Source organism: Pistacia vera, unplaced genomic scaffold (genome assembly GCF_008641045.1).
Source record: "Pistacia vera cultivar Batoury unplaced genomic scaffold, PisVer_v2 Contig40, whole genome shotgun sequence".
In the NCBI taxonomy this organism is placed as follows: domain Eukaryota; kingdom Viridiplantae; phylum Streptophyta; class Magnoliopsida; order Sapindales; family Anacardiaceae; genus Pistacia; species Pistacia vera.
Genome location: NW_022196224.1, coordinates 2,494,172 through 2,508,007, shown reverse-complemented (window position 1 = coordinate 2,508,007; position 13,836 = coordinate 2,494,172). Strand labels below are relative to the sequence as shown.

Sequence of the window (13,836 nt, the reverse complement as noted above, 5' to 3'; positions counted from 1 at the left end):
AGCTCATAGCATTATTGTCCGAGCTCCTCATAATGAAGTCCTTAGAAACTTCTAGGACTACTTCCCTACGAACAACTGAAGTTGTCGGGGACTCGAATAGGCGATCTATACTATGGTTGCTAGACAAAGACATGGTGGAAGCACATGTCTAGATACTTGAAACAGAAGCAACCAAGTGTTAGAACTCGAAATATCGGCGACCTATTCACACTTTGCTTTTAGTTCAGACATTTGGGATAACTTGCATTGATCAAAAGATACAAGTGAGCTACCAAGATTTCGGCGGCCACCTCCTAAAACCCAAATTGGTGGGTCTACTAAAAAAACCCTAAAAAAAGCTAACGTGGCCACGACAATGGCTACCCTCAACAGCAAAGAAAACTTGAAATAAAGAAGGGTGAAGACAAGAGCCTTACCGAAGTGATAAACGTGGTGGGAATTCATAGAAAAGTCACTGTAAGTTTGAGAGAGCAACGACAGAATAAGAAGCAAAGGCTTTGAGATATTGCAAATGTGTAATTCTGACGAAGAGTGCATGCTTTTATAGTGGTGAGCATGAGAGACAAAAGGGTGGGATCTGGCCTCGACGGTTGATCTGCGACGAATCTGAGCCCTCCATTTATCGAGCAATCTTGACCACTCAATGTGTCCACGTGTCAATCATCCACAACGGGAAACCAACCGTTAGAATTCTGCAATCATAACTGTTGTCGCATGTTGACTCGACTTCGCACATGGACAGCTATAGTCGCTCGCGTGTGACAAAAAGTAACTGTAAAAGCCAGCTGCATTTAATGCGACACGACTGCGTGAAAATTACTCGCATGCCCCTCGTTTAAAATTCTAGGAACATTGTGAATATCGCTGCGGAAAAAAGGCCAAGTTTTGTTCACGTTGATTGAAACTAAGACCGACTCATGAAGCTCGGCCAAATCTGCATTCAACATACAACTTGTGAAGATTGAACTAAATGTTAAATCAAGTAATTAGTCTTAGAAGCTCGAAATGAGCACCGAACACTAGGGAGCAGATGTTGTGTGTAATTTTTCCATTAAGCTTGGAGAAGTCAGAATCTCGCGAGGATGTAGTTTGACTCAAAATCAGCTCGACTCAACATTTGTCTGACCTAGCATAAGCTCGTCGAGATACAACTCGACCCAGCATAAGCTAGTCACGACCAATCCTGACAGTTGTTCAAGCAGATCACAGATAAGCTCAGATCCCAGATATTTCGGAAGAGATCAAATCAACAATAATGGTAGGACGATCTTAGTGCTCAATCGTGAGAATATCGAAGTTGCACTTTCATCTTGATTATAATTCCTTTAATTTCGCTCTTTCCTTTATAAGAAACTTGTATATACACCTCCAACGATGGAAGAGGGTTTAGCAAATTGTTCTAGGTATTATAATATTTCTTGTAAGCTCTCTAAGCAATAAAAAATACAGTGGACGTAAGCTTAAAATGCAAACTTGCCAAACCACTTTAAAAATCCTCTGTGTTCTTTACTTTCTTTGCATTTAAATTCATTATATTGCTGATTTTAATTAATTACGCACACATCAGTTCTGGTTCCATCTTAAAATCCTTTAGTGTAAATCTTGCATTGACATATACAAATTGATATATTAAATAATAGAGTTATGAAAGTTAAAAGTGAACGGCAAAATATGATGCACCGAACTATTTTTCCGCATGCATCTATTAATATCATACAACCAAATAAATATAGTTTTTTTTTTTAATAAATTATTTACACAAATATTTAAAATTATAAATTATTATTTTCTATCTCGAGTCAATTTTGTTGATGACTTGATGTTCAAGTTGTTGCTTTCAAATGTTTATAATATAAGCCGACTGTTAAATATTTTAGAAAAAAAGAGTATAAAGATGAAATTCCAAGTTTGCCCTTCAAAATACATTATTGTGTAATTACCTATTTGCCCTTGATACTTGATCAGTTTCGTTGATGATCTTGTTATAGGATATATCATCTTGATTTGCATATCATTGTATTGGAGATTCAAAGGTGAAGGCTACGGTAACGGCAACGATAATTGATGTTTGAACAACGGTGAACCGAGTTTCTTCAAATTTGTCATGTTGTTTTTAGCTAGAACTTTGAACCTAAGAAAAGATCCACGATAATAATCCTGAATGTTAAATGATAATATTTCTTTTAGATATTTTTAATGAATCATTATATTATTAGAATTTCAATAAATAATAAATTCACTAAATTTTTATATCAAGTAAAAAAAATCATTAAAAAAAATGTTATTTCTTAAAAACTTTTTTATTTATTATTTTTGTTTAAAAAAAAAAGAAAGGTAGCCTGAAGTTTCTTATCTAGTATAGAGATATTTAATTTGTAAGATACTATTTTTAGAAACTCACTATAAAAAGACATAAATACCTCTCTGATTTCTATTTATAACCGAAGCTCGTAGAGTGTACTAAACATATTTGCTCAAATATTATAGAAACCAGCCAATATATTTTAGATTTTTTTGGCCAGTAGTAATGTTTCAAAGACAAGCTTCATCCTATTATTACAAAATCCTTTTGCATAAATATGTTTCTTTGAAAAAAATCAGGTTTTTTTTTCATATAATTAAATTTAACAAAATTTTCTCTTTTAAAAAAATATTTACTTATAGATTTTTTTATTTGCAATCGGTTTAGCAAGAAAGATAGAAGAGGCAAAGAAAGGAACACCACACGTGCGCAAACAATTAAAATATGGAGAAATCTCAGGATCGATGATGACATAATAGTTCAACGATAAGATTACCTTAATTGAGATATAAATATACTCAATCGGTTTTGAAAATTGTATAAAATCATACAATTAGGGAGGGGGAGATCAACAATCCCATTGCAATGCTTCGCACAATAGCAGCTGCTCTCCTATCAGACTTCTTCTGCTGAGAATTCGCGCTTAACGCCGCATCTTTCCCACATGGTGGAAGAGGCAATCCACAAAGGCCTGAATTGTTGACAAACTTCGTAGGTGGAAAAGTTTCGAGCTGTCCACCTTCAGGAATCATTCCACTGAGATGGTTGTTCAACAGATCATCGAAAACTTACAGCAGCTTGCCAAACAAAGGCTAAGAGAAAAAAGAAAAGAGGTATTACTGGCATAACATCTACAATTGGGTTCAAAAAAGCGTAGGCCTCGGGCAATTTGGTGAATAAAAAACTACTGAAATAGATGATAGAATTAAAATAGATATAAATCAAACTAAAGATATTAGGCATAACAAATATTTTTTTCTTGGAGATAGTTGTATTTTGATTAAGGGGAAGAGTATCATACAATACAAGATACTTAAATGAAATATTGTACTGTGAGTAGAAATATAGTTAGAAATTTTTGTATTACTTACTATTTACTATATGGATTGCAACAAAATCTTTATTTCAGAATTGGATTTTGAGTTGTTAGCAACTTCTATTTTTTTTGGTTCCTTTCTTCTTATTCGCTTTGGATCGGAAAATAGAAAAGTTGGGTGAATCAAAACCCGAAAGGAGGTTCATGGCCAAGGGTAAAGATGTCCGAGTAAGGGTTATTTTGAATACAAATAAAATAACAAATCAAAGAAAAAGAAATAGGTAAATAGAAGATTCAGACGCCTGTAACGAGCAACATAAGACAAGGGAGTCGACTTGATTTTTGGCATTCTAATTATAACCACAAAGAAGAGCTTTTTGATTTTGACTCTTTTGTATCTTTAGAACTAATCGAATTGGCTTTCTTTTTGAAATCCATGTTGTTAAATGTGGGCTGGGTGAGACTTTTATACACTCCAGTGAAGTTACAGGGATTCCTGATGAAATTCTGTTCGACTGCTCCTGTCTAATTCCTCCAAACTCAAACAAATTTCCTGCTCCATGGCACTCTTTACTACCATCATTCTTAATGTACACATAGTCTTCCCCGCGATGAAATTCACCGCGATTTTACCAGATTGTTTGAACAATGCAGGAGGGATGGATCCATTTAAGTTATTGGGATTAAGATCCAACCAAATCAAGTTCCTGCAATCACCAAGCTCCGGCGGGATGCTACCATAAAAGGAGTTGTTATTGAGCTTGGGAATCGCGAGGTTGGAAAGCTTGCCAAGCCATCGAGGAATCTCACCACTCAGCTGGTTATTCGACAATGAGATCCAAGTTAAATTGGTGCAGTTGCTTAAACTAGAAGGCACTGGTCCCGACAACTGGTTGAAGTCAAGAATCAATGTCTGCAATGTTTGAATGTTACCAAGCTCCTGTGGGATCTCCCCATGGAGATTATTCAACCACAGGTTCAAATCCTGAAGCTCGGACAGAGCCCTCAAGCTTGAAGGGATACTTCCAGAGAGAAAATTGTGTAAGAATTATAAGCAGAGGAAGTAAAATAGAGACGAGAGAGTTTGAACTGATTGGCTTACTTGGCGTTTGTATTTCATTCCATTGTATTTATAGCAGATTACATATAACAAACTACAGAAAATTAAGGAGTTCAAAATACATTTTACAGCTAACTTTATCCTATTGTTTGAATCAAAACAGAATGAGGAAAGTCTAGAGATGGATCATTTGCTGCACCACTTCTGATCTGATCCGATATTTTCTCCCTTGATTCTCTTAATTGCTCTTCAGCTGCAGCACAGTTGCTTGAGTGATCTGATTTCCTTGATTCTCTCAACTGATCATCGAATGCTCTAACAAATTGAAGCTCAAATGGAGTGAAACAAGCTGTGAACAGTAAATAAGAGTTGGAGGAATGGAACCAGTAAGCAAATTGTTAGCAAGATACAACTTGTTGTAAATAATCGTAAACAAATCAAGCAAACATCAACCAACAAACACACAATCAACACAAACCAAACAGATTCAACACACAGTATTTATCGTGGTTCACTTGTTCAATATTGAACAAGCTACGTCCACGTTAAGCTCTAGAATATGGATGCTCGCTACACTTTCTATTTCGATCAAGAACGATTACAACCCTCAATCTCTCTCTCTTACAAGATTTCAACCAAGATCAAACAGGATTTGAACCAACAACAGTAAACCTACAATCTGAGATAAGAACACTACACCAAGTTCCCTCCCCACCAAGAAACACAACTCAATGGACAGATTTCCCGCAGATTTACACCCACATGAACAAACCCTAATCTTGAACCCTAATTTGTAACTCAGAGAGATATTCAACATAGAAGAAAAACGCGTTAATGAAAAACTGAAGAGTCATCAGCTTTTATAGGTTTGACTCAGCCTTAGTCTTTAGCCGTTAGATCTGGATTCAAACCAACGATCAGGATTGAGCGTCGGTTTAAGTCACAACGGTGTCGTTTTGGAACTTCTTGGCTTAAGTTAAACGGTGTCGTAATGAGGCTTCACATTTAACACAACTCTTTCAAAGAGTTTCCAGGATGCTCACACAAATTAGTAGGAATTAAACCTGAGAAATTATTTGAACTCAGATCTAAAGTCTCCAAATTGGTGAGTTCTGACAAAGAATGAGGAAGAACTCCAGTGAAATCATTAAAGGATAAAACAAGCTCCTTCAAGCTACTCATTTGCAAGAAAGTGTCCACAGGCAATTCGCCTGAGAATTTGTTATAAGAAATATCAAGAAAGGCCAATGAAGAGCAAGAACTGAAGCTATTGGGAACCGTACCCGACAAATTATTCGAAGAAAGATCAATCTTGACAAGACTTGGACAAGAATCAGCTAGTTGCAGAGGAATCTCCCCTTGAAAAAGATTGTTTCCCAGGAGGAAATACTGCAAATTTGCAGCTAAAGAAAGCATAGGAACTTGACCTCCAAATTGGTTGCTTGAAATGTTCAAGAAAGTGAGCTTTTCACAAGGTGAGATTGCATGAACAATATCAAAACTGAACTTATTAGCTAAGATATCAAGATGCTCCAACGCTAAACAGTCACCAAAAGGAGGCACGGACATTGAGATGTTGTTCACGGAAACATCCAAGAACTTTAGATTCTTGCACTTTGACACATTAACTCTCCTGTAAATTTGTTACCCTTCAAAGCTAGCAAAGTCCTCACAACCATTGTAGATAATCCATGGAACAACTTTGGGGCCTAAAATCTGATTATTGTAAGAAAGATCAAGAGACTCCAAACTGAGCTTCAACACACCAGACTCTTCCCCTGAAAAAGCAACAAGATTACTTGAAAGATTGAGACTTTTCAAGCTTGAACAAGAACCCAATTTGGACAAAATGGAGAGAGGCCCGAATAAGCTGTTGTGAGACAGATCTATGGAGGTCAAATATGAGCTGCACTTAGATCCAAGAGTGAGAGAAATGGTGCCTGAAAGATTGGTGTTTTGCAAAGAGAGAGTTTGGAGATTTTCAAGAGTCAAAAGATGAGAAGCAACAAGATGAAAATCAGTGTTTATTGTGATGTGGCAATTGACATATGCCCACGTGTATAGTCAAAATAGAACTTGGGTAGTCAAAGTTATATTGCTAAAGACTAAGGGGCAATTCTGTCATATCTAATCTTCAATAAACCTAATCCAAATTAGGTTTTGCTCATTCTGTTTCTCTCGACCTTTCTCTCTTGGTTAACAGAGAGAGAAAGTTTGTTACGAATCTCTAGATGCGCTGGAAATCTGAAGAGCGTTGATGGAATCAAATGTGGTGGTAGGTCTTAGCTGGATTCTTTTTTTTTTTTTTTTTGTTACACTTCTGTATAAATTTGTCACTAATATTGGTTATTGTGTGTGGTGTATGAGAGGTGAGGAGATCTGGGTTTTTACAGAAGGGTTTTGTGCACTATGTAAAGGGTGAGCATAAATCTCTGTAAAGTTCTCTATTCTCGTAGTAAAATCTGCTTATTGCCCTAGAGAGTGGATGTAAGTAATATGTAAGATTACCAAACCACTATAAATCATTGTGTCTTTTACTTTCAGTTTATTATCTGTTTTATTACTTGTGATTTTATCTGCTGTGTTGGATGTTGGATTGTTTTGGATTGTCGTTTTGGTCTCTTTAAATTGCAGCAAGTGGTATCGGAGCTAGGTTCTCATTCTAGCACCTAGGTTTTATTCTAAGTTAAGAGATCTTTTGCGAATCTGAAGCATCTAGGCTTAGTACTGGTTTTCTGTTTATAGCTGCAATTTTAGGGTTTCTATTTAGTCTCGGGTAAATTGGGGCTTTTATACACTGGGCATCTGTAAAGGGTAGGAACCTAGAAAATGTCTAAGTTTGACGTGGAGAAATTCACAGGGGATAATGATTACGGATTGTGGAAGATGAAAATGGGGGCTATCTTAGTTAAGGATGGATTGTCTGATACTTTAGAGGGTAAGGATAGTTTACCAGACTCCTATCTTAGAAGGAGAAGAAAGACCTGTTAGATAAAGCCTACAGTACTTTAATCCTAGGTTTAGGGGATATGGCCTTAAGAGGAGTTAAGAAAATGACCACACCAGCTGAAATTTGGGAAAAACTAGACTCTCTATACCTATCAAAGTCTTCTCCTAATATGTTAGTTTTAAAACAGAAACTGTTCAGTTTTAAAATGGATGAAAACAAAATATTAGGAGAAAATATGAATGACTTTATGAAACTTGTACAGGATTTAGAAGGACTTAGTGTTAAGGTTGAGGATGAAGATCAAGCAGTGATTCTTATTAACTCCCTTCCTAAAATCTTTTCAAATTTTGTGGACACCCTTAAGTATGGCAGACAAACCCTTAAACTAGATGAAGTAGTGGTAGCAATTACTGCTAAGGATGCTAAATTTAAAAAGGAAGGTAAACTAGATGGTGAGGGGTTTTATGTGAGAGGAAGATCTGAAAAGAAAGGCCACAAGAAGGGGAATTTCAGGGGTAGATCAAAATCTAAGTCCAAATTCATTAGAAAATGTTTTCATTATCATAAGGAAGGTCATTTTAAGAGGGACTATCCTGATAGGAAGAAGAAGTCAGGGGAAAAGGATGCTAGTGCGAATGTAGGTATAGCTTCTAATGGTTATGAGAGTTTTGATGTGTTAGTAGTTTTTGAAAATGAAACTGATGCTGAATGGGTACTTGATTTTGGCTGTTCTTTCCACATGACTCCAAATAGGAGTTTTCTGTCAAACTTTAAGAAACTAGAGTCTGGAAAGGTGTTGATGGAAAATAATGCAGTTTGTAAAGTCTTAGGAAGAGGAGGTGTAAGGCTGAATTTGCATGATGGAAGTTCAAAATGGCTCACAGATGTTAGATACATACCAGAGCTAAAAAGAAACTTAGTATCCTTAGGAAGTCTAGACTCAATTGGTTATAGCTATAAAGCTCAAGGTGGAGTCCTTAAAGTAACTAAAGGGTCCTTAGTTGTAATGAAGGGTGGTATGAGGAATGGGCTATATATTCTAAATGGTTCAACCATCACTGGAACAGTAGCAGTATCCTTATCTCATAAGTCTAATAGGACAACTTTATGGCATAGGAGATTAGGGCATATTAGTGAAAAAAGATTAGTTGAGCTGGGTAAGCAAAAGGTTCTAGGAGGAGATAAAGTAGAGAAGTTGGTTTTCTGTGATCACTGCATTTATGGGAAGATGAACAAAATCAGATTTAGTGTGGGAAACCACTGTTCTAAGGCTATTTTAGATTATATCCATTCAGATGTGTGGGGACCAACTAAATATCCATCTTTGGGAGGTTGCAGATATTTCTTTAGCATCATAGATGATTATTCTAGGAGGGTCTGGATTTATTTCTTGAAAACTAAGGGAGAGGCCTTTAGGAAATTCAGAGATTGAAAGGTCATGATAGAGAACAAACTGGGAAGAAAATTAGGAAACTTAGAACTGATAATGGCTTAGAATTCATAAATGAAGAGTTTGATAATTTGTGTAAGGAAAGTGGAATTCTGAGGCATAGAACAGTAAGACACACACCCCAGCAAAATGGTTTAGCAGAAAGGATGAATAAGACCATTCTAGAAAAGGTTAGAAGCCTATTATCCTGCTCTAAGTTACCTACCAGGTTTTGGGCAGAGGTTGCCCACACAGCTGTTTATCTAATAAACAAAATACCTTCCTCAGCTATTAGTTTAAAAACACCCATGGAAAAATGGTCTGGGCATCCTGCAAACTATAGTAACCTTAGGGTTTTTGGCTACACTGTTTTTGTTCATGAGAAAACATATAAGTTACAACCAAGGGCTATTTGGTGCATTTTTTTAGGATATCCTGATGGCATTAAGGGTTACAAATGTTGGAATATTGGAGGGAAAAAGTGTATTATTAGTAGAGATGTGAGGTTTAATGAGGATGAGTTGGGTGGTTTGAGTCAGGAAGAGAGTGACAATGCAGATATGACAGAGGTGTTTAATCTGGATCTAGGTGGAGATATCCCAAATCTGAACAATCCTGTTTCAGACTCTGTTTCAGATTCTCATACCCAGCAGGATGAACCTAGCATAGGTGATAATGACGATATTGATGATGATGGAAATGACTTACAAAATTATCAACTAGCAAGAGATAGAGAAAGAAGGGAAATTAGACTACCTAGGAGGTACTCACATGCTGACATGGTAGCATTTGCTCTTCAAGTTGCTGAAGAGATTGATGATGAACCTAGAACTGTTAAGGAAGCCATGATTAGTAAAGATTCTAGGGAATGAAACTGGCCATGCAGGAAGAGTATGATTCTCTAATAAAAAATCAGACCTGGATTCTTGTTAACAAACCTGAAGGTAGTAGGGTGGTTAAATGTAAATGGGTTTTCAAAAGGAAAGAGGGAATACTAGGGGTAAAAGCACCTAGGTTTAAAGCCAGGTTGGTAGCCAAAGATTTCACAAAGGTTGAAGGAGTTGATTACAATGAAAATTTCTCACTAGTTGTGAGACATACCATTATCAGAATTCTCTTAGCCTTAGTAGCTTAGTTTGATTTAAAATTAAAGCAATTAGACATCAAAACTGCCTTCTTGAATGGTGATTTAGAAGAAAGAATTCTGATGGAGCAGCTTGAGTTGTTTGAAAAGGGGTCTACAAACCAAGTTTGTTTGTTAAAAAAATCTCTGTATGGATTAAAGCAGTCACTTAGGCAGTGGTATAGAAAATTTGATTGTTTTATGGTGAATGCTGGGTTTATTCGAAGTAGCTTTGATGGTTGCTTTTACTTTAAGTGTTTGTATGGTGAGTGCTACACTTATTTGGCTTTGTATGTGGATGATATGCTTTTAGTTTGTAAAGATCTTTCTGAAATTGCTAGATTCAAGAGAGAGATGAGTAGATAATTTGAAATAAAAGACTTAGGGCAAGCTAAAAAGATCCTAGGAATGAATATTGAAAGGGATAGAAAAATTGGAAAACTGATGTTGTCACAGAAAGAATATGCTGGAAAAGTCATAAGGAAGTTTAACATGAGTAATTCCAAACCTGTCAAAACACCCTTAGGACAGCACTTTAAACTCAGTTCAGTAAAATGCCCAGAAACAGAAGAAGAAAGGAAAGAAATGGCTTGCATCCCGTATGCAAATGCAATAGGGAGCTTGATGTATTTAATGGTTTGTACCAGACCAGATTTAGCCTTTGTAGTTAGTTCTGTAAGTAGGTTTATGAATAATCCTGGGAAGAATCATTGGGAAGCTGTAAAATGGGTGCTTAGGTATGTAACTACTTGTATTTTTTACAGCAGGGGGCAAAATCATGGTAATATCATTGTAGGATATGTGGATGCTGATTATGTAGGAAATGTAGACAATAGGAAATCCATGACTGGTTTCTGTTTCTCTTTTTGGAATAATCTGGTTTCTTGGAAGGCTAACCTGCAGGCAATAGTTACTTTGTCAACTACGGAAGCAGAATATGTTGCCATTACAGAGGCCGTAAAAGAAGCAATATGACTTAGGGGAATGCTTGAAGAAATGGGTTTGAACTAGCAGCAGGTTCCAATCAAGAGTGACAGCCAAAGTGCAATTTTTCTGTGCAAAAATCAAGTGTTTTATGAGAGATCGAAACACATTGATGTCAGGTTGCATTTTATAAGAAATATGATTGAAGATAAAGCCATTAAGGTGGAGAAAGTTCCTGGGAGAGAAAACCCAGCAGACATGTTCACTAAGTCTGTTGTTTTGGACAAGTTAAGGCTCTTTAAGAGCCTTCTGCACATTGAAGAAAATTAGAAGAAGTTCTAGGGTAGTAAGGAAGGGCAATGATCAAGTGCCAAGGTGGAGATTTGTTGTGATGTGGCAATTGACCTATGCCCATGTTTATAGTCAAAATAGAACTTGGGTAGTCAAAGTTATATTGCTAAAGACTAAGGGGCAATTCTGTCATATCTAGTCTTCAATAAACCTAATCCAAATTAGGTTTTTCTCATTCTGTTTCTCTCGACCTTTCTTTCTTGGTTAATAGAGAAAGAAAGTTTGTTACGAATCTCTGGATGCGCTGGAAATATGAAGAGCGTTGATGGAATCAAACGGTGGTGGTAGGTCTTAGCTGGATTCTTTCTTTCTGTTACACTTCTGTATAAATCTATCACAAACATTGGTTATTGTGTGTGGTGTATGAGAGGTGAGGAGATCTAGGTTTTTACAGAGGGGTTTAGTGCACTGTGTAAAGGGTGAGTGTAAATCTCTGTAAGGTTCTCTATTCTCATAGTAAAATCTGCTTATTGCCCTGGAGAGTGGATGTAGGTAATCTGTAAGATTACTGAACCACTATAAATCATTGTGTCTTTTACTTTCAGTTTATTACCTGTTTTATTACTTGTGATTTTATCTGCTGTGTTGGATGTTGGATTGTTTGGATTGTCATTTTGGTCTTTTTAAATTGCAACAGTGTCTAAATGGAGAGAAGTGAGGTCTATTGAAGAAACTCTTGTTTCATTACATTTAATACCATTAAAACTACATGGCTTCTAGTTTTGTTGCCAGTTTTTCAGCACATAAGGGTCTGGTAAAGCAAATTTGAAGTTGATCAACTGTTGAGTATCCGGGTTTGTTGCTGAAGAAGAAGAAAGAGAAGTTTCAGAAAGAAGTAAAAGAAAGGAGGAGAAGAAGGAGGTGGTGAGCATAGCCATTAGACAGCTGAATTGAACAAGATTAAAGCTTGAAGCTTTAAGAGGAAGAACTCTTTAGGGGTTCTTCAGCCATTAGAGAGAGCTCAAGAATGAGGAAGAAGGAAGGATGTGTGGGTTCTTGGTTTGTTGTTGTTTTGTGGGAGAACGACATTTTCCCACCCAAGGTTTAGTGAAATGACCTTTCCCACCCGTCAAGTTTTAAAATGGCACTTTCCCACCCTCCATTATGTTCTGATAGTGTTCTCCGATACTATTTGACTGAAAAGACAAAAATACCCTTAATATTTGACTTAATAATTTTTTATTGTTTTATATCATGTCAACAATTCAAATACCAATATACCCATTGTTAATATAAAATTACTGATATGTCCTCAACAATATATGAGAATTTGTCCTTCCAATTTTTTTTATTAAAAAGAATGTTTTAAATGAAGTTGCCGTCGGATTTTTTTAAATTTAAAACCCTTAAAGCTGGCATTAATATTTTAAATATTTAAATATTGTTTATTTTAACCAAATAAAACTAAGTCATAGCATTACTAATATCTGAAAAATAAGAATCCAGATTATAAAATTACAGTAGAATTAATAGAAAATTATAAGAAATTTTGTCAATTAAAACCCAATAAAAATAGGGAATTTGATACAAACAAAATATGTTTCCATAAACTTTCTGCCAAGACAAAAAATGGTATTGTAGAATTAATAGAGAAGTAAAAGTACAAAACTAAGTAGCCACAAATTACAAAAATTACAAAGAGGAAGCTTTGCCTTATCAAATCAGATGCTTAAATTTTATAATGATTTCTGGCGTTGATTACATTACACCGAATATTGTCAACATAGTAAATATCTTTCTCCTTATAAGAACTACTTCCAAAAGCTGTCCTAGAAATAATTTCTACTTTCAAAATCATAAATTCCCGGAATACTTCAATCTCCTTGCCTTCATGATGTTTCCATCTTTCTAACATGAGCTCTACATTTGAAATCATCGCTGGAATCATACCCTACACAGAAAAATATACCATTCTTTAATATTTTAGCTACTTTCAAGGAATTGGCACAAAAAGCATGGTTGACCAGCTTCTGAAGCTTAATCTATCTCCAACAAAATTAATACTCATAAAAACATGATCACAATTCTCTTAAACTATCGTCATGTAACAGCCATTGTAGCAGATTCACCATTTGGTTCTTCAGTAGCACCAACTACTTGAAATATGGATCCAAAATCCTTCAGAATCATGCTTATAGACAAGGACATGTAGAGGGCCATCAAAGCAATGACCAACAAGTTCAACGACATTATCATATGGCTTACCTCTAAATCAATACAACTCATAAGTACTATTTTATTATGTCAGCCGCCATAATCCTACAATAAACTTTCTATTACAAGTGAAAGAACTGCTCATACATTAACCATGTTTTTTAAATAAGGACAATTCATTAAGCAAAATAAGGTGCACATCCAAAACAACAAAGAGCAAATATCAGACATCAGATTTATTGAGAAAAAACAAAATAAAAGCTTTAACTTACCCCTCAATACCACCACGAGAAGTAACCTCCACAAAGAACCATTGCAAATCGAACTCCTTTCCTCCGATAATAGGGATTCTACAATCACAGTTACATTGACAACAAATCATCAATAGAGGCCAGCAACAAACCAAAACATTTTAAATTAAAACTAAAGAACAAAAAAAAAAAACTTGCAATAAGAAAGTTGAAATTAATATCCTGATCTCTCATGTTGGGCATCAGAAGAAAGAAT

General features: G+C 35.8%; 1 protein-coding gene across 1 annotated transcript; it reads right to left on the bottom strand.

The window, feature by feature from the left end:
- Positions 1–2,847: 2,847 nt before the first annotated feature.
- LOC116141657 (brassinosteroid LRR receptor kinase-like) lies at positions 2,848–5,967 on the bottom strand. Its single transcript, XM_031427142.1, has 4 exons — positions 5,463–5,967; positions 4,560–4,747; positions 3,827–4,323; positions 2,848–3,058 (listed from the first exon to the last, which is right to left on the bottom strand). The coding sequence occupies exons 1-4, from the start codon at positions 5,965–5,967 to the stop codon at positions 2,848–2,850; spliced, it is 1,401 nt and encodes a 466-aa protein (XP_031283002.1).
- Between the last annotated feature and the right edge of the window lie 7,869 nt (positions 5,968–13,836).

Excerpts from the sequence above, each read along its gene's own strand:
- LOC116141657 (XM_031427142.1), bottom strand. The coding sequence starts at position 5,967 with ATGTCCGTGCCTCCTTTTGGTGACTGTTTAGCGTTGGAGCATCTTGAT. Across the intron at positions 4,748-5,462 it reads GAGTTCAAATAATTTCTCAG|CTTGTTTCACTCCATTTGAG; the intron begins GTTTAATTCCTA and ends TACTGTTCACAG. Across the intron at positions 3,059-3,826 it reads GAATTTCATCAGGAATCCCT|TGGAATGATTCCTGAAGGTG; the intron begins GTAACTTCACTG and ends CAACCATCTCAG.